Source organism: Myxine glutinosa, chromosome 9 (assembly GCF_964187855.1).
Source record: "Myxine glutinosa chromosome 9, kmMyxGlut1.1, whole genome shotgun sequence".
NCBI classification, from domain to species: domain Eukaryota; kingdom Metazoa; phylum Chordata; class Myxini; order Myxiniformes; family Myxinidae; genus Myxine; species Myxine glutinosa.
In genome coordinates, this window is record NC_136269.1 from 138,208,216 (window position 1) to 138,229,132 (window position 20,917).

Consider the following 20,917-nt stretch of genomic DNA (forward strand, 5'->3'; position numbering starts at 1 on the left):
TACTGACTTGTGTACTGCCTTGTGTACTGCCTTGTGTACCGACTTGTGTACTGACTTGTGTACTGCCTTGTGTACTGCCTTGTGTCCTGACATGTGTACTGCCTTGTGTACTGCCTTGTGTACCGACTTGTGTACCGACTTGTGTACTGACTTGTGTACTGCCTTGTGTACTGCCTTGTGTCCTGACATGTGTACTGCCTTGTGTACCGACTTGTGTACTGACTTGTGTACTGACTTGTGCACTGCCTTGTGTACTGCCTTGTGTACTTCCTTGTGTACTGACTTGTGTACTGCCTTGTGTACTGCCTTGTGTACTGCCTTGTGTACTGCCTTGTGTACTGCCTTGTGTACTGACTTGTGTACTGACTTGTGTACTGACTTGTGTACTGTCTTGTGTACTGCCTTGTGTACTGCCTTGTGTACTGACTTGTGTACTGCCTTGTGTACTGCCATGTGTACTGCCTTGTGTACTGACTTGTGTACTGCCTTGTGTACTGCCTTGTGTACTTCCTTGTGTACTGACTTGTGTACTGCTTTGAGTACTGACTTGTGTACTGCCTTGTGTACTGCCTTGTGTACTGCCTTGTGTACTGCCTTGTGTACTGCCTTGTGTACTGCCTTGTGTACTGACTTGTGTACTGACTTGAGTACTGACTTGTATACTGACTTGCAGGGCTCTGATCTCCGGCATCGGCGGACACTCAAGGAATCCCTCGTCATTTACATTGAGGAGAACAAAGAAGATGTTGGAGATCTCAAAGAGCTACATGAGGTGAGCACACACTGTCCAGCATAACAAGCTGAGCTACGAGTACAAACCTGCTACGTGTATTGTCAGATGAAGTGTTAACAACCCTTTGTCCTCTGACTCCCCCGATCACTCCCCCCAGTACCTCCAGGATTAATCCCCCCTAATTAAACTTCTAAAATCCAGGCTGACTGTAAACCTAAATTCCTTTGTTCCTCGCCTCTCGCTTTTTCCATGAATCTCCACCTTTGAGAGGCCGATCTTTCTCAATCCCCCTCCAGGGCTTCAAGCAGGCAGTGCACCACCACCACCACCACCACCACCACCACCACCACCACCAAGGAGGCAGTGCACCACCACCTTGTGTCTTTCCCCATCTTGTCCCACAATTTTTATTACCCCTATTTAGACTTCATAATCCAACCTTGTTACTTGTTTTTTTCAGTGTTTCCTCCCTCTCACTCCCTCTCTTCCTTTCCTATTCGTTTATTCCTTGCTGGTATAAATGTTAGAGTTGGTCATAAGCAAGAAGCCTATTGTTTTTGGGGTCAAGAGGTGAATAGGTCAACATAGGCCAAAGGTCAACCACGTTTTTTCGAATTTCTAAATCCTCAATTTTCAGCCGATTGACTTGAAATTTGTATACGATTTTCATATCATCGAACTGAATTAAACCACCAACTTTTTTTGAGATCAACATAAGTCAAAAGGTCAACATAGGTGAAAGGTCAATCACTTTTTTTTTCAAATTTCTAAAAATCCTCAATTTTCATCCGATTGACGACATTTGGATGGGATTTTCATATCATCGAACTGAATTCAACCACCAACTATTTTTGAAATCAACATAGACCAAAAGGTCAACATAGGCCTAAGGTCAACCACTTTTTTCAAATTTATAAAATCCTCAATTTTCATCCGATTGAATTGAAATTTGAATAGGATTTGTGTATCAGCTAACTGAATTCAACCACCAATTATGTTTCGGGTCAACGTAGGCCGAATTTCTAAAATTGACAATTTTCATCCAATTAACTTAAAATTTGAAGACTATTTGCATATCAGCTAACTGAATTCAACCACCAATTATTTTTGAGATCAAAAGGATGCTCTACTGACTGCCATTCTACTTTGTTCTCTTTTGCCAAGTGTCGCTCTATGCGTGATTTTCATTCTGTTTGTCTGTCTGTCTGTTTGTTTGTGTGTCAATCACCTTCAGGTCACAATTTTCCACCGATCTCCATGAAATTTCACCAAATGTCAGAGTTGGTCTTAGTCAAGAAGCCTATTGATTTTGAGGTGAAAAGGTCAAAAATTCAACATAGGCTAAAGGTCAACATCTTAGTCAAATTTATAATACTCAAGTCCATCCTATTTACTTGAAATTTGAGGATTTGCATACCAGGTCAATAAATTCAACCACCAGTTATTTTGAGGTCAACTTTGGTCAAAAGGTCAACATAGGCCAAAGGTCAACAATTTAGGTGAAATTTTAAAAATCCTTGATTTCCTTCTGATTGACTTGAAATTGAACAGGATTTTCATGTGCAACTCACTTAATTCAACCACCCATTGTTTTTAGGTCAAATTTGTTTTAGGGATTTCGCAAATACCATGTTCTGCATGACGTGTTGTTTGTTTGTTTGTTTGTCGGTGAACAGGATATCTCAAAATCTTGTGGGCGGATTTGGACAAAATTTGGGCAGGTTGAGCGTGTAGCCATGTCAAATTGATTAGATTTTGGTGAAGGTCCGGCTCTGGATATGAGAATTTTAAAAGTGATTCGTTACCATTGAGTGATCGGGATAAAAATTATTTATAGCACGATATCACAAAAAGTTATGGACGGATTCGGACGAAACTTGCTGGACAGGTAGGGCATGTGACAAGGATGAATTTGTTGAAATTTCAATTTGCTCCAAAGCCAATCGCCAACTGGGCATCCCCGGTCGTGCGAAGTCCTTCCTTGGCACACCTGAGCTCCTCACCACAAACAAGGCTTTCATCCGCAGCTCAATGAAATACTGCTCTCCTCTCTGGGCCGGTGCTCCTGCCTCACACCTAGCTCGTCTTCACGCTGTTAAAACCAAAGCTTTCAGAATCATTCGAATCTGCCGCGATGAAGCTAACTCCGAGGGCATTTCACTCACTCACCACAGGCAGGTTGGTGGTCTTTCTGTCTTCTACCGACTCCTCTCCGGCCTTCCTCCCCCAGCTCTCTCTCTGTGCTCTGTCCCCCAAATGATCCTGCAGGATGCACATGATCTGCCAGCAACCCTATTCTGGTGAAACTGCCAAAATCAAGACTCTCTGCTCACCTTCACTCCTTCATTCCTCTTTACTCCTGCCTCTGGAACAAACTCCCTCACTCTCTTCAATCCCACTCCTCCCTCCAGGTCTTTAAAACAGCTGTTCACCACCATCTCTTATCTTCCCCATCCAAAACCTTGATCTTTTCTACCCCCGTTAAAACACCCCAAATCCACCTCTTTCAAACTCCGACTTCATTCCTGAAATTCCTGGTAGTGTTCATTTGTTTTATACCGAGTACTCTCCTTCCCCCCAGCCCTCCCCCTTCCACAGATCTACCAATGCCCCTGTTCTCTACTGTTGTTGTGCTGGTGTGCTTTCCTCTCGCTCCCCCTCTTGTCTCCCGCTCCCTTTATTATATATTTTATGTGTCCGTGCATGTTTCCCTGTTTAATGTGTTAGCTCTTAAACGAGCCTCGACTCTGAATGCAAAAAATAAAAATAAATAAAAATATTTTGGTGAAGATCTGGATCCGGAACCTGAGATGAGAATTTTTTAAGTGCTACTTCAACCGTTGAGGGATGGGTCAAAAACTATATACAGCATCATATTTCAAAAAGATGTGGACGAGTTATGACCAAACAAGGTGGATGACTTGGGTAGGTGAGAAGAACAAGCAGATTCGATTTTGTCTCAGGTCTGGATCCAGATACAACCTATCAATGGGACACAAAAGGTAAACTGCTCAGCCTGGCGGAGGTTTGCCCTCCACCGAGCGCCGTTCTAGTTTAGAGCTGTTATGAAGGTTTACAAAGTGCTGGTTTAGACATTATGTAATTGTTCTTGGTAACATGAATGACAATTAACTCTTATGTAACATTTTACTACATCTCAAGATCCAAATATCAGCCTGACAGAAAAAGTGCAGATATTTGTTCACCCTCTAAGCCAGGTGTCCTGTCTGCGTGTGCTCTGCAGGTTGCTGCAAACGCTCAGCTGGAAGTGAGTAAGTTCATCTTGGAGGTCAAGGGCCCAAACCAGGACCTGTTTACAATCGATGAGTCCAACGGGCTAATTCGCGTGACTCGACCACTTGATCGGGAAGAACAGGCATCATACACGGTATTGGATAAACATATAGATCTGAGGTCTTGCATAATGAGGTCGTGTTATCATCATGGACACTTGTGTTATGAGAGGGCTGGAGAATGACAGGTGTATTTTAATGGGTTAAAATGTCAAATACGAGTACATTACAATAGGTGGTTGTGGATGGACATACCTGCAGCACAGATAGATATTGGGCAGACAAGAGGACTTGATTACATATATTCATGTTTTTTTGTTTTTTTTTCTTTGCAGATGAATGTTCGCTTGATGGATAAAGACGGGATGGAGGTCCTTGCGCCTTTCAAGATCAAGGTGGTTGTGAAGGACGTGAACGACAACAGCCCAGAGTTTGGGGAAACATCGTACGTGGACTCCATTCCGGAAGGTTCACCTGCAGGTATTATTGAATAATTATCAGGGACCAGCGGAACACCCGCGCAATGCAAAATGTGACTTCGAGCCCTCAACCCCCCCTCCCAAACCCGCCCAAACACCAAGTCCTCAACCTCCCCCTACTCACCCAAAGGCTTAAAATCCCTCATTCCAAGCCTGTTATAGTAGATACTTTTGTAACGTTCCTTACATGTGACTGGATTCACACAATGATGTCAGCTTGAACAAAAATATCGCAACCATATTCCTCCACAGTCACAAGCAGCGGGTTCTTTTGGAACGTGAAATCTCCCATGGTCTACGTGTAAAAACAGTATCCCTCAATGTAGCTTTCTGAGGCTAATACTGTTGTTGGTTTACGTCAAAGACCTTTTTATCACTGAAAAATCTTATCACTGAAGGTCACTAAAGAAGTATATCTTACAGGGCTGCAACAGCATCCATCTCTGCCGCTATCGATAAAATATGCAACTGGTCAGCTTTCTGGTTCAGGCCTTTTAATGCAGGAGTGTTCCATGCACTTAATTACTCCAGAAAGACCAGCTGGCAAATCGCCCTGTTCATTTCTGTGTTCAGTGTCTGGGAAGGTATACAGTCTGGGACGCACCTGAGCCTCACGATCTGCACTAACCTGTCTTGGGCAGATCATATCTCCCAGGTGGCCTGCAAAACCAGCTGCCACCTCAAAATCTGCTTTAGGTCCAAAGAATTTTCTTTATCATCCTCATGTTTGAATGCTGTACAGGGCCTTCATCCAATTTCCATGGATCATTGCTTCCCCTATTGGCTTGTGCTGATGCTTCCCAGTTTTGAAACCATGGAGTCTGAGGCCTTCTGTGCCATTTGGATATTATGACAGTCTGCCAAATATTAGGATGTGTTGCTTTCTCAGTGCTGGCATGTTTATGGTCTAACAGTCGTTTACCGGCTCACTTCTTCTGCCTTCTCACTTCTCCACCCCTGACACCTGTCTCGCAAGACACACATGTTCCATTGGAAACCCTTACCTTGATAACGTTCCCGTCTATGCTTCATGCACACATTTCCATTCATTCTCTTCTCCTCTAGTCTATGAAACCATCTTCCTGAGTCTTGTCTCATGCTCTTACTCGAGCCTGTTACCCACCGCCACCTATTGCCTCTCCCATTACACCCACTGAGATGCTGCCCTCTCCCCCATTCCCTGCAACTCCTTTCATTCCTGTTTTGGTACATCCGTGCATTTTCTGCACCTGTTTCCCCTTTGCTACATTTTCTCTCCATTGACTCTTCGTCCCCTGGTGTTCCGCTCTTTAATCAGCCTCAACACCTGTAATTAAAAACAAAATTTGTACTGTGCAGGACAGGACACTTTTATCTTTTTGCTTTTGTTTACATCCTTTTTTTACCTCCTCTCCTGTCCCGTCTGCCAGCATTCGGTGGTGGACGTTAAAGATCGCATGGTGCCCTTCGTAAAGAGTAGGCGAGCTATCGAGAAAAAAAACCATGAACATATTACAAATTCCGGCACTAACCAGCAGAGGGCATTACATCCGTGGCACAGCTGCACCCTCGGCCAATGACGACACCCTGCAGCCTTGTGCTGCACACGAGAAAAGAAGAATAGGAAGACCTTCTCTCTAAACTTGAATATAACCGTGTTACACGACAAACCAACCACAGCAGCAGCTCAACACATTCAAGTGGTAACACTTGTTCCTTACACGTGACTGGATGTCCTCAATTTTAAGTCCTCAATGCCAAACAGGAAATCAGAGCCGTCTCCCTTGACACACGTCGTGCCTTCGATATGGTCTGGCACCCCGCCCTGCTCTCCAAACTCTCCTCTTATGGTATCCATGGAAATCTCCATGCTTGGCTGGCGGACTTCCTTTCCTGTCTTAGTCAACGTGTGGCTCTAAAAGGAATTCTCTAATCTCCTCCTCCTGTCCAGGCTGGCGTTCCTCAAGGCAGTGTTCTGGGCCCTGTGCTTTTTCTGGTCTTCATTAATGATCTTTCCAACTCTCTGGACAATCCTCTCTATCTCTTTGCTGATTACTCCACTCTTTGCCGCTCCATATCTCAACCCACAGATCGGCAGTCTGCAGCCTCTTCCCTCTCTTCAGACCTGGAAAAAAATCACAAACTTTCAATGTCTTTCAATCCTGACAAATCTCACATTCTCACGATGTCTCTCCGAAAAGACCGACTGGACAACCCTCCCATCTACCTTCTCAACAATCCTCTCGAAGAAGTTCTGTCACTCAAGCTTTTGAGTCTCACGATCTGCCATGTTCTTTCCTGGGAAAACCACATTTCCAAGCTGGCCTCCAAAGCCAGTCGCCGACTGGGCATCCTCCGTCATGCGAAGTCCTTTATTAGCACAACTGAGCTCCTCACCACGTACAAAGCTTTCATCCGCAGCTTGATGGAGTGCTGCTCTCGAGTGCTCTCCCCTCTGGGCTGGAGCTCCTGTCTCACACCTAGCGCGGCTGCACACTGTAGAAGCCAAACATTTTATAATCATTGGAATCTCCCGCGATGAAGCTGACTCTGATGGCCTTTCACTCACTCACCGCAGGCAGGTTGGTGGTCTTTCTGTCTTCTACCAACTCCTCTCCGGCCTTGCTCCCCAAGCTCTATCTGTGCTCTGTCCCCCAAATATTCCTTCAGGTCGCACAAGATCTGCCTGCAACCCACTTATGGTTAAACTGCCAAAGTCTAGGCTCTCTGCTCACCTTCACTCTATCAATCCTCTTTTCTCCCGCCTCTGGAACAAACTCCAACACTCTCTTCAATCCCACTCCTCCCTCCAGGTCTTCAAAACAGCTGTTCACCACCATCTCTTATCTTCCCCCATCCAAAACCTTGATCTTTTCTACCCCCGTTAATACATCCCAAATCCACCTTTTTCAAACTCCGTTTTCTTTCCTGAAAGTACTTGTAGTGTCCATCTTGTTTATCCCTTGTACCCCGCCGCAGCCCTCTTCCTTCGACAGATCTCCTGATGTCCCTGTTCTCCACTGTTGTTCTGATTTCCTCTCTCTCCCCTTCCTGTCTTCCGTCCCCTTTATTATATGTTTTATGTGTTAGCTCTTACACGAGCCTTGACTTGGCATACAAAAAAAACATTGTACTCTATTTTGTAAGATTGATTAAAAAAAGAAAAAATTCTACCTCATGTGCAGGTACCACGGTGATGCAAATGACGGCGATGGATCGTGATGATCCTAATACAGAGCATGCACAGCTCCGCTACAGCATTGTGCAACAACAACCAAAAATTCCTTCAGACAAGATGTTCCACATTGAGGACTCTGGCTTCATCGTCACTGCTGTGTCAGCAAATCTCCTTGATCGGGAGGTAAGATGGCAGAACATGGTGAAGGACTCAGAACCCACAGAGACCAGTCTTTGGCTTTAATGTTTGAGGGAATGTCTATTGCACCTTGCGCTGGAGTTTCTAAGAGCTTTATTAATGGGCACTCTCCATATAGTACTGAGTTTGTGATGGTTCCATTATTGTGCACACGCCATATAGCACTGGAGTTTGTGAGGACTCCTTAACTAGAACATTCCATATAGCAGTGGAGTTTATAATTGCTCCATTTTAAGTACATCAAGGTTGTGAGTTCATGAGGATTATATTAATGGGCACACTCCATATGGGTGGTATTTATTGTGCACTCTCCCAATATTCCATGGTACAGTGCCATCAGAAAGTATTCATACCCCTTGATCTTTTTCACATTTTGATGTATTGTGAAGGACAATGGGTACTATCAGCCTGAATGTAAAATGGATTAAATTGAGAATTTTTTTGTTACTGATCTCCACATAATATCACATAATGTCAAAGTGGAATTTATTTTTCGAAAATTTTACAAAATCATTAAAAAATGAAATACCGAAATATCGCATTTATATAAGTATTCGGCCCCCTGAGCCAATACTTCGTAGAAGCGCCTTTGGCAGTGATTACAGATTCGTGTCTTCTTGGGTATGTCTGTATCAGCTTTGCACATCAGGATTTGGGAAGTTTCTCCCATTCTTCCTTGCAGATTTGCTGAAGCTCTGTCAATTTGGGTGGGGAGCGTTGGTGAACAGCAATCTTCACGTATTTCCACAGATTCTCAATGGGATTCAAGTCTGGGCTTTGGCTGGGCCACTCAAGGACTTTCACATTCTTGTTCTGAAACTATTCCAGTGTTGCTTTGGTTCTATGCTTGGGGTCATTGTCCTGTTGGAATGTAAATCTTTGCCGCAGTCTAAGATCTTTTGCACTCTGTAACAGGTTCTCCTCAATGATTTGCCTGTAATTTGGCTCCATTCATTGTTCTTTCCATCCTTAAAACTCTCCCAGTCTCTGCCACTGAAAAGCACTGCCATAGCATGATGCTACCACCACCATGCTTCATGATAGTGATGGTGTTAGATGGGTGATGAGCTGTGCTCGGTTTCTGCCAGACGTAGCGCTTTACATTCAGGCCAAAAAGTTAAATTTTCATCTCTTCAGACCACAGAATATTTTGCCTCGTGCTCTCAGTCTTTCACGTGCCTTTTTTCAAACTCCAGACATGCAGTCATGTGCCTTTTTCTCAGGGCTGGCTTCCGTCTGGCCACTCTCCCATAAAGCCGACATTTGTGAAGTGCTGCAGAGACTGTTGTCTTTCCGGCAGGTTCTCCCATCTCAGCCAAAGAACTCTGCGGTTCTGTCAGAGTGGTGATTGGATTCTCCGTCACCTCCCTGACCAAGGTCCGTCTTGCCCGGTTGCTCAGTTTGGTTGGACAGCCAGCTCTAGGAAGAATTTGGGTGGTTCCATATTCTTTCCATTTCCTAATGATGGAGCTCATTGTGCTCTTGGGAACTTTCAACATTCTAGAAATTGTTTTCTACCGTTCCCCAGATCTATGCCTCCTCACAATTCTATCTTGGAGTTCTCCGGACAGTTCCTTGGACTCCATGGTAGAGTTTCTGCTCTGACATGCGCTGTCAACTGTGGGACCTCATATAGAAAGGTGTGCTTCTTTCTAAATCATGTCCAATCAGTTGAATTGGCTACAGGTGGACTCCAATCAGGTGGTGGAGACATGTGAAGGATGATCAAAGGAAATTGGATGCACTTGAGCTCTATTTGGACTGTCATCGCAAAGGGGTTGATTACTTGACTGAAAACTTTCCAGCTTTTTTTTAATTTTTATTTTTATAAAATATTGTAAAAAGAATTACACTTTGACGTTATGTGGTATTATGGATAGATGAGTGACAAAAATCTCAGTTCAAACCATTTTAAATTCATGCTGTAACATAACAAAATATGAAAAAGTCAAGGGGTGTGAATACTTTCTGAAGGCACTGTATTTCCAAAGTCAGCAATTGGAATGGTTCTATGTGAATAATGTGTTGTGTAACCTGCAATATACATGATAACTCCGGTCAGAATTCATGAGTCACGTTCGTGTGACCAGAAGCCCCAGTCTACCCCACTTCTCCTGAGCAAGCGCTTGGGCTTGTGTGCCACGCTACTGCCCGGTGGAGTCTGTTGTCCTTCCGGGTTCGAGCGAGACACCTGCTGAGTCATCACGCGGCTGTCAGTGATTTAATGAGGCCGAGGTTCCTCCTCACGTGATGAACTTTAACCTATGACTTGTACTATAAACCTCCGCACTACCATATGCCACCGCTTTGGTTCACAGAATGCACCACAGTTAGAGACAAAACAGTTTTATTTTCACAATCCATATTTACACAATCACATACACTACATGGCCAAAGGTATGTGGACGCCCGAACATCACACCCATATTTGCTCGTTGAACATCTCATTCCAAAATCATGGGCATTAATATGGAGTTGGTCCCCCCAATTGCTGCTATAACAGCCTCCACTCTTCTGGGAAGGCTTTCCACTAGATGTTGGAACATTGCTGCGGGGATTTGCTTTCATTCAGCCACAAAAGCATTGGTGAGGTCTGGTAGTGATGTTGGGCAATTAGGCCTGGCTCGCAGTCAGCGTTCCAATTGATCCCAAAGGTGTTCGATGGGGTTGAGGTCAGGGCTCTGTGCAGGCCAGTCAAGTTCTTCCACACCGATCTTGACAAACCATTTCTGCATGGACATCGCTTTGTGCACGGTGGCATTGTCATGCTGAAACAGTAAACGGCCTTCCCCAAACTGTTGCCACAAAGTTGGAAGCACACAATCGTCTAGAATGTCATGTATGCTGCAGCGTTAAGATTTCCCTTCACTGGAACTAAGGGGCTTAGCCCGAACCATGAAAAACAGACCCACACTATTATTCCTCCTCCACCAAACTTTACAGTTGGCACTATGCATTCGGGCAGGTAGCGTTCTCCTGGCATCCGCCGAAACCCAGATTCGTCCATCGGACTGCCGGATGGTGAAGCGTGATTCACCATTCCAGAGAACGCGTTTCCACTGCTCCAGAGTCCAATGGCGGCGAGCTTTACACCACTCCAGCCAATGCTTGGCATTGCGCATGGTGATCTTGGGCTTGTGTGCGGCTGCTCGGCTATGAAAACCCATTTCATGAAGCTCCCGACGAACAGTTGTTGTGCTGACGTTGCTTCCAGAGGCAGTTTGGAACTCGGTTGTGAGTGTTGCAACCAAGGACAGACTATTTTTACACGCTTCACGCTTCAGCACTCGGCAGCCCCGTTCTGTGAGCTTGTGTGGCCTACCACTTTGCAACTGAGCTGTTGTTTCTCCTAGATGTTTCCACTTCACAAATTCAGCACTTACAGTTGATGGCGCAGCTCTAGCAGGGCAGAAATTTGACGAACTGACTTGTTGGAAAGGTGGCATCCTATGACGGTGCCACGTTGAAAGTCACTGAGCTCCTCAGTATGGCCCATTCTACTGCTAATGTTTGTCTATGGAGATTGCATGGCTGTGTGCTTGATTATATATACCTGTCAGCAATGGGCGTGGCTGAAACAGCCAAATCCACTAATTAGAAGGGGTGTCCGCATACGTTTGGCCATGTAGTGTATGTACATTAGCAATTGATTCAACAGCAAGCAAACATTCCCAATACTCTACATGGCACTTGCGACCCTCAGAATATCGGATATTTACTGTTACATAGAACATTTATGATATAGGACGCTTTCATTTTGACAGGGAGAGAGGGAGAGACAGTTGGGGAAGACAAGAGGACCTAATATGGTGCGATGGTTCTGGGTAACTGGCACGTCCCTCTGGGTGGTTGCACAAGTTGCAAAGCCCACGACTACTGGATGGCATGGGCATTCCCCGTGACCATGGTGAATGGGACCCTTGCAGTCTGGTGTTTATTCAGTTGATGCTCTGGGGAGTGTGCCAAACACCGACAGCCGCAACTTGCATACCATGACCCACCCAGGTCCCAGCTTGACCACGCCGGCATGGCACACCATCACGAGTGCGGCACCATCTGCTGAATGTATCCATTGGGATGCCACATAATGCAGGAAGGCAGGCAGGCAGCGAAGAAGGGAACCTAAAACAGAAGAAGCCGGCTCTTAAAAGATCCAAACCAGATGCTCATGACAAGAACAAACCACGGAAGGACTGAAACCGGATGCACTCTCTAGCAAGGCTTGCAAGATGTTAAATAGGGCATTTTATAAAGATGTACTCACCTTTGCAACTCTACCCGTTTCTGTTCTGTGTTACACTTAAATCAGCCCCAATTGGTTAGTTAATTTGGGACTTGAACACTTTCTGATCTGATGAATTTGTCCTGTATGTGGCGTGATTTTGATTTGCGCTCGCTAATCGATTGGTTCTAGCTATGGTGGGCTTGCATCATTGTTGACCCAGCATTGGACCTGAAAAGATGCCGAATTGCGGACGGTTCCCACAGAGGTTGGAGGGAAAAAAACAGCTGCAGGAAAGAACATTTAACACATTGGGCTGTTGTAGGTGTTAGAAACACAATATGGATAGGGGGGGGAAACCCATCTATCTAATTCATACGCAACGCATATACAACCACATACAGTCATGTGAAAAAGTAAGTACAGCCCATGTAAAGTTTTGACTTTTTCAACATATTTCAACATACAGCTATTTGATCTTCATTTCAACAATATTGATAGATAAAGGTGATATAATATAACAAATATCATGAAACATTTACATTTTGTAGTCCATTGTATAATTTAAATAAACATAAATGCAAATTTCGCATCTGGAAAAAGTAAGTACACCCCTACATTCATCACTACTTCAAATACCTAAAATTAGAATCAGGTGCACCAGCTCAGGTGCAAATGTTTAGAACATCGTTAGAGAGGATCTTGGGGGAACCTGTCTTATTTAAACCTCAGACATTTAGTTTGGTTTGCTCTTTGTTGTTGAAGTGTGCGGCGTCACCATGCCTAGATCAAAAGAGCTCTCTGATGCCTTTAGAAAGAAGGTTATAGATGCCTACGAGTCTGGGACGGGATTTAAAAAGATCTCCAAACAATTTGAAATCAATCATTCGACTGTCCGGAAGATCATCTACAAGTGGAGAAGATTCCAAACCACTGCCAACTTGTTCAGGCCAGGCCGCCCCAGCAAGTGCAGCCCGAGAGCAGACCGCAAGATGCTGAAAGAAGTCTCTAAGAACCCCAGAATGTCATCACGGGACCTACAGGTAGCTCTTGCCACTGTTGATGTCAAAGTGCACGAGTCTACCATTATAAAGAGGCTGCACAAATTTGATCTACATGGGAGGTGTGCCAGGAGGAAACCTTTGCTGTCCAGAAAGAACATCAGGGCAAGACTAAAGTTTGCCAATGAACACCTCGGCAAAGACCAGCGCTTCTGAAACAATGTGCTCTGGACAGATGAGTCAAAGGTAGAGCTATTTGGCCACAGTACCAGAAGACATGTTTGGCGAAAACCATAGACAGCATTTGACCACAAGAACTTGATACCAACTGTAATGCATGGTGGTGGAAATATTATGGTTTGGGGCAGCTTTGCTGCATCAGGGCCTGGGCAGCTCACCATCATATTATCCACTATGAATCCTTCATTGTACCAGAGGGTGCTTGAGGATAATGTGAGGCCATCTGTCGGAAAGTTGAAGCTCAACCGAAGGTGGACCTTGCAACATGACAATGCCCCTAAACATACCAGTAAATCCACCAAGGAATGGCTGAAAAGAAAGAAATGGAGGGTTCTGGAATGGCCAAGTCATAGCCAGGATCTAAATCCCATCGAGATGTTGTGGGGGGATTTGAAACGAGCTGTGCATGCAAGAAACCCCTCAAACATCGCACAGCTGAAAGAATTCTGCATGGAGGAGTGGGCAAAAATTTCTCCCAGTCGATGTCAGAGACTGGTAGACAGTTATAAGAAACGTCTACTTGAGGTTGTTTCTGCCACAGGGGGCAATACCACCTATTAGAGCCAAGGGTGTACTTCATGTTTCCACAGAAGGAAATGGCATCTCTGTTAATTTGTATGTTGAATAAATTATTGCAAAGTCAATTTTTCATTGTGTTTTGTTCAATTAGATCACCTTTATCTATAGATACTGTTTACATGAAGAGCAAATATTGATATGTCCACATATGTTAAAAAGATTTAAAAAAACATTTCATGGGGTGTACTTAGTTTTTCCACATGCGAAATTTGCATTTATGTTTATTTAAATTATACAATGGACTACAAAATGTAAATGTTTCATGATATTTGTTATATTATATCACCTTTATCTATCAATATTGTTGAAATGAAGATCAAATAGCTGTATGTTGAAATATGTTGAAAAAGTCAAAACTTTACATGGGGTGTACTTACTTTTTCACGTGACTGTATACATCGGACACTTAACTAAGCAATATACTATGAAATAACTAGCTCTAACTATGTGAGGATCTTTCTCAGACGCCCAAAGCCACAGCAATATTATTCAATACAAGATATGGATGCACGTATAATTGAGTGTCAATATTTGAGTACATACAAGCAAATGTCACGATACATGATTTAGCACCAGTACATGGGATACATAAAGAAGTAAAGTGCAGTTTTATTTTTTCTATTTCGTGTTCTCGTTTGAGCACCTTGGTCTGTGGGTTCAACCGACAAAATAAGGTCGTCGGTACTATCTGGCGGAAAGGATGCAAAGCTGGATTATTATGTTTCATGATTACATTTTTCAGGTGGTACAATATGTAAACTTCAGTTTTGGGCATGATAGACAGGTGAAATGAGCAAAGTTTATTTTTAAAATGCACTTGACTCACAGGTAACGGCAGAAAATTGGCCAAAAAGCTAACGAATAGGTAAAATGTGGCAAACTAGAGAGTTCAGAGAACACCTTAGCCCTGCGAGAAATTTGAGAAACAAGGACATGGGCGGGGCCTGCGAGCAGCAAATTTGATTGGTCGCGATGAAGTAAAATTCCTTAATATTTTGGACAAGTACTCTTAAACAGAAGGGTTTCGATAGTGCCAAAAAGTCGATTTGTGTTCTCGTGTTAAGGTGGGGGGGGGGGGGGGGGGGGGGTGGTTGTAGAGAAGGGAGAGAGTTGGCTGAGGACAGAGGGACTTGGAGGAACTCGTGGTGAAGGCAGGGCAGGAGCTCGGTGCCATTGGACTTCACCCCTTATACAGGGAAGAGGAGGAGGAGGAGGAGAAGTGTTCAAGTATATAGTTCAACTGAAATAAAAGAAAGATTTTAAAGGTTGTAGAAATGTTTTTTTGGAGGTTTACGGCCGTTGATGCGGCGTCTTTTACACCACCTTATTTAACACATTACATTAGTTTTTCATGCCTGTTGTTTGTGTTCTTTATGACATCCTTAGAGACAGTAACTTTCCTGGTTGGAATGATTTTCGATTTTGTTTGACTTCCGACCAGACAGGCAGACACAGTAAAAATATTATGTGTGATCGGGACGAATTCAGAGGCAAAGTATTGTTAAATCATTTTCAGAATCATTCGAATCTCCCACAATGAAGCTAACTCCGAGGGCCTTTCACTCACTCACCGCAGGCAGGTTGGTGGTCTTTCTGTCTTCTACCGACTCCTCTCCGGCCTTGCTTCCCCGGCTCTATCTGTGCTCTGTTCCCCAAATATCCTACAGGTCGCACAAGATCTGCCTGCAACCCTCTTATGGTTAAACTGCCAAAATCTAGGCTCTCTGCTCACCTTCACTTTTTCATTCCTCTTTTCTCCTGCCTCTGGAACAAACTTCCTCACTCTACTACAAGGCCTTCATTCACAGCTCAATGGAGTAGTGCTCTCCCCTTTGGGCCGGCGCCCCTGCCTCGCACCATGAACATATTGATGCAGCGGAAACTTCCCCCTTCGGCATAGAAACCTAGCAAACACAGTTAAGTCCCATCAGTAAGTTTATTGGAGCCTTGAGTAGACAAATGAATACTTCAAGCTGCGTGAATGGTCCTGAAGAAACTGACAAGGGTTCATTGAGTTGACTAAGATCATCCTGATGGTGTTCAGTTCACGACCAGTGAATGTACTCAGCTAGTGCTTGAAGTCCACACGATTCTCTCCACACATCAATCCCAAGGGTTGATACAACTCTTTCAAAGTCAGCATATCTCGTGTGGGTTTGCATTTCATATTTTAAAAATAAAGGGACGGAAAGAGAACTTGCCTGCAAAAGCAGCAGTTGGACGGTTTATAGTTGGGTCTGTAATCTCACCGAAACTAGACAGCTCAAAGAACCGTCTCCGCAGACGAAATAGAAAAAATCATCAGGGCCACAAAATGTTGACCACACAGAGATTATTGGCCAAATGGCCTCTTCCTTTGTCTAAGTTTCCTTCTGGATAATATCCCTTATTTGAAACATGTTTAATGTACGTCTGCGTCTGCCAGTGTGTCTCTTGGGGTTGTCATTGAATACCAGTCAAGATGACGAATGTGGTTTGCCTTAGCTGGTTGAATTACAATGGATGAGTCTGTTTTGATTAATTCATCGAGGAGGTGGAAGCAGCCCATCTGGTGTGTTTCTGGGACACAGACACGGATCACAAAGGCGATTTATTGAGCGTGGTTGTAATGCTAATGTATACCTCGCACAAACTACCAGGTGACAGTGATCTTGTTTCGATCGTCACATGGTTTTTTTGTTGTTGTTTTTAAAATCCAACAACCAACAATTAAATCCAACAACCCCTTTTAAGGACGTCACAGCGGAACAGCTGTCGTTGATGATTTAACCGTTTATATGGGCTTTTGCAGTGGCCATTAAAGAAAAGTGTAATTTGGCTCAGGATCAGGTGGCGATAGCTAAAACTAATGATAATGAGTTTGATGTTTTGTTTTTGCTAACAGATGGTAGCTTGTGTGTATTATTTCATATCGTACATGTGGTATAAATCGTCTTTAAAACAGCTGTTCACCACCATCTCTTGTCTTCCTCGATCCAAAACCTTGATCTTTTCTACTCCCGTTAATTCACCCCAGATCCACTTTTTTTGAAATCCCGACTTCTTTCTTTCCTGGAAGTTCTAGCAGTGTCCATGTGTTTTATACCTTTCCTCCCACCCCCCCCCCTCTGTCTCCCCATGCCTCCTCCCCCCAAGCCCTCTCCCTCCCACAGATCTCCCAATGTCCCTGTTTTCTGCTGTTGTACTTGTGTGCTTCCCTCTCTCTCCCAATCTTGTCTCCCGCTCCCTTGATTGTCTGTTTTGTTTGTCCGGTTTTTTTTTTGGGTTTTTTTTGTGATTGATGTTAGCTCTTACACGAGCCTCGATCTTGCATACAAAAAAAATAAAATAAAAATAAAATAAAATCTCCCTCCATCCCACATCACCACTCCCTGTGTGAGGAAAAACATCCGAGAGCATGTCCGTATGCACACCGCAGTGGCCATGGTTTGTAACCCATAATTAACTTACAAAGCCAGACTGAATTAGTTTTGTTCCTGTGCAGTCTATGTATCATTTCTTATGGATACCTGATAAGGTGTTGATACCCACAGAACTTTGTGGGGATCTAATCTTCAATAACAGTACAGATACCCACCATGATTTCATACACAATGGAAACAAGAAAGAGCAATCAGACATTGCAGACTCTCGCCAGGACGTGTCTGTGTGGTTTATTGATGATGTAGATTTATGTTCAATCCAATATGGCTACCGAACCACGTGACCGATGACGTCATCAATGTAATTCTCCCATACAATGTTTGTGTAGATCACGCTCAACAAATTTCAAACTGATCGGATCAAGCTTTCTATTTGTGTGATTTTGACGTCATAATAAAGGGACCGATGGCATCGTCGTGAATATATGTTGTTCCCCATGGGGAGTACTTCACAACGAGCCATGTTTCATTTTTTACCATGGAGTGGTTTCGGAGATATAGAGTTGCAAATTATTTTGGTTTTCTCAACATGACGCCCGTACCTCTTAACATATGACGTCATAATTTTCATTGAAAAATTCTACAGGAGGAGGTCCTTCAATGTAAAAATTTCGTGTCAAACAGAAAAACTGTTGCAGAGAAAAGCATACCCACGTTTTGTGCGGACAAACAGACAGACAAATGAAAAATCACTCATAGAGCGACACTTGGCAAAAGAGAACAAAGTAAAATGTCACTCAGTAGAGCATCCTTTTGACCTCACAAGTAATTGGTGGTTGAATTCAGTGACCTGATATGCAAATCTTCTTCAAAGTTTAAGTTCATCGAATGAAAATTAACAATTATAGAACTTTGGCCTATGTTGACCTCAAATATAGTTAGTTAGCTGGTATGTAAATCACTTTGCTGATATAAAAATCATATTCAAATTTCAAGTCAATCGGATGAAAATTGAGGATTTTAGAAATCTGAAAAAGTGGTTGACCTTTGGCCTATGTTGACCTTTTGACTTCAAAAATAAAGAGGGATTTTGTCGGACCACCAACTCTACCATTTGGTGAAGTTTCGTGAAGATCATTTTATAATTGTGAGCTGTAGGCAAGTATAAGTGAGTGGACAGACAAACACACAAGCCGTAGTGATCAACATACTTGTCAAGTTTTTTTTTTTTTTTGCCAGGTAACCAACAAACTGTTCCAAATGCAATACCATCTTTATTACACACCCACCAGTCCACACCTTTTTGAGATATCCTGCTATATATAATTTTTGCCTATCTCTCAATGATGAAGAATCACTTAAAATGTTTCGGATCCAGACCGGATCTTCACCAAAATCGAATGAATTCGTCTTTGTTACACACCCAACCTGTCCACCAAGCTTCCTCCGAATCCATCCATAATTTAAGAGTTATCCTGCTCGTAGAACAAACAGACAGACAGAGGTGAAAAGATGACCTTCCTCCACCTTCGGTGGGGGATGTAATAAATGGAGCCCAGATGCCAAAACTGAGATTATTAGATCTGATCATTGTGTAAGCAAGTAAACAATGCTATGATTGGTGGATTTAGTACGGATAACTGGGATTACAATGTCAAGTCCATAATTCGAGCCTTCTTGGGTAGAGCATTGTGGATCATTCTGGATCGGGATGGAATGAGTAGTGCATTCTGGATTCTGGAATGAGTAGAACATTCTGGATCGATCAGAATGGAATGAGTAGAGCATTCCGGATCGGATCGGAATGGAATGAGTAGCGCATTCTGGATCGGAATGGAATGAGTAGACCATTCTGGATCATTCTGGATCGGAATGGAATGAGTAGAGCATTCTGGATTCTGGAATGAGTAGACAATTCTGGATCGATCAGAATGGAATGAATAGAGCATTCCGGATTGGATCGGAATGGAATGAGTAGAGCATTCTGGATCGGAATGGAATGAGTAGAGCATTCTGGATCGGAATGGAATGATTAGAGCATTCTGGATCGGAATGGAATGAGTAGAGCATTCTGGATTCTGGAATGAGTAGAGCATTCTGGATTCTGGAATGAGTAGAGCATTCTGGAATGAGTAGAGCATTCTGGATCGGAATGGAATGAGTAGAACATTCTGGATCGATCAGAATGGAATGAGTAGAGCATTCCGGATTGGATCGGAATGGAATGAGTAGAGCATTCTGGATCGGAATGGAATGATTAGAGCATTCTGGATCGGAATGGAATGAGTAGAGCATTCTGGATTCTGGAATGAGTAGAGCATTCTGGATTCTGGAATGAGTAGAGCATTCTGGATTCTGGAATGAGTAGAGCATTCTGGATTCTGGAATGAGTAGAGCATTCTGGATTCTGGAATGAGTAGAGCATTCTGGATTCTGGAATGAGTAGAGCATTCTGGATTCTGGAATGAGTAGAGCATTCTGGATCGGAATGGAATGAGTAGAACATTCTGGATCGATCAGAATGGAATGAGTAGAGCATTCCGGATCGGATCGGAATGGAATGAGTAGAGCATTCTGGATCGGAATGGAATGAGTAGACCATTCTGGATCATTCTGGTTCGGAATGGAATGAGTAGAGCATTCTGGATTCTGGAATGAGTAGAACATTCTGGATCGATCAGAATGGAATGAGTAGAGCATTCCGGATCGGATCGGAATGGAATGAGTAGAGCATTCTGGATCGGAATGGAATGAGTAGAACATTCTGGATCGATCAGAATGGAATGAGTAGAGCATTCCGGATCGGATCGGAATGGAATGAGTAGAGCATTCTGGATCGGAATGGAATGATTAGAGCATTCTGGATCGGAATGGAATGAGTAGAGCATTCTGGATTCTGGAATGAGTAGAGCATTCTAGATTCTGGAATGAGTAGAGCATTCTGGATCGGAATGGAATGAGTAGAACATTCTGGATCGATCAGAATGGAATGAGTAGAGCATTCCGGATCAGATCGGAATGGAATGAGTAGAGCATTCTGGATCGGAATGGAATGATTAGAGCATTCTGGATCGGAATGGAATGAGTAGAGCATTCTGGATTCTGGAATGAGTAGAGCATTCTGGATTCTGGAATGAGTAGAGCATTCTGGATTCTGGAATGAGTAGAGCATTCTGGATCGGAATGGAATGAGTAGAACATTCTGGATCGATCAGAATGGAATGAGTAGAGAATTCCGGATCGGATCGGAATGGAATGAGTAGAGCATTCTGGATCGGAATGGAATGATTAGAGCATTCTGGATCGGAATGGAATGATTAGAGCATTCTGGATTCTGGAATGAGTAGAGCATTCTGGATTCTGGAATGAGTAGAGCATTCTGGATCGGAATGGAATGAGTAGAGCATTCCGGATCGGATCGGAATGGAATGAGTAGAGCATTCTGGATCGGAATGGAATGATTAGAGCATTTTGGATCGGAATGGAATGAGTAGAGCATTCTGGATTCTGGAATGAGTAGAGCATTCTGGATTCTGGAATGAGTAGAGCATTCTGGATCGGAATGGAATGAGTAGAACATTCTGGATCGGAATGGAATGAGTAGAACATTCTGGATCGGATCGGAATGGAATGAGTAGAGCATTCTGGATTTT

At 43.5% G+C, this 20,917-nt stretch overlaps 1 protein-coding gene across 1 annotated transcript in view; it reads left to right on the top strand.

Moving 5' to 3' along the window:
- Positions 1-20,917, top strand: part of LOC137414361 (cadherin-13-like) — a 98,622-nt gene that overhangs the window by 50,632 nt on the left and 27,073 nt on the right. Inside the window, exons 4-7 of the mRNA XM_068099872.2 lie at positions 674-772; positions 3,978-4,121; positions 4,362-4,506; positions 7,670-7,845. Of these exons, the coding sequence (XP_067955973.2) occupies positions 674-772; positions 3,978-4,121; positions 4,362-4,506; positions 7,670-7,845 (564 nt within the window). The remainder of the gene's footprint in view (positions 1-673; positions 773-3,977; positions 4,122-4,361; positions 4,507-7,669; positions 7,846-20,917) is intronic.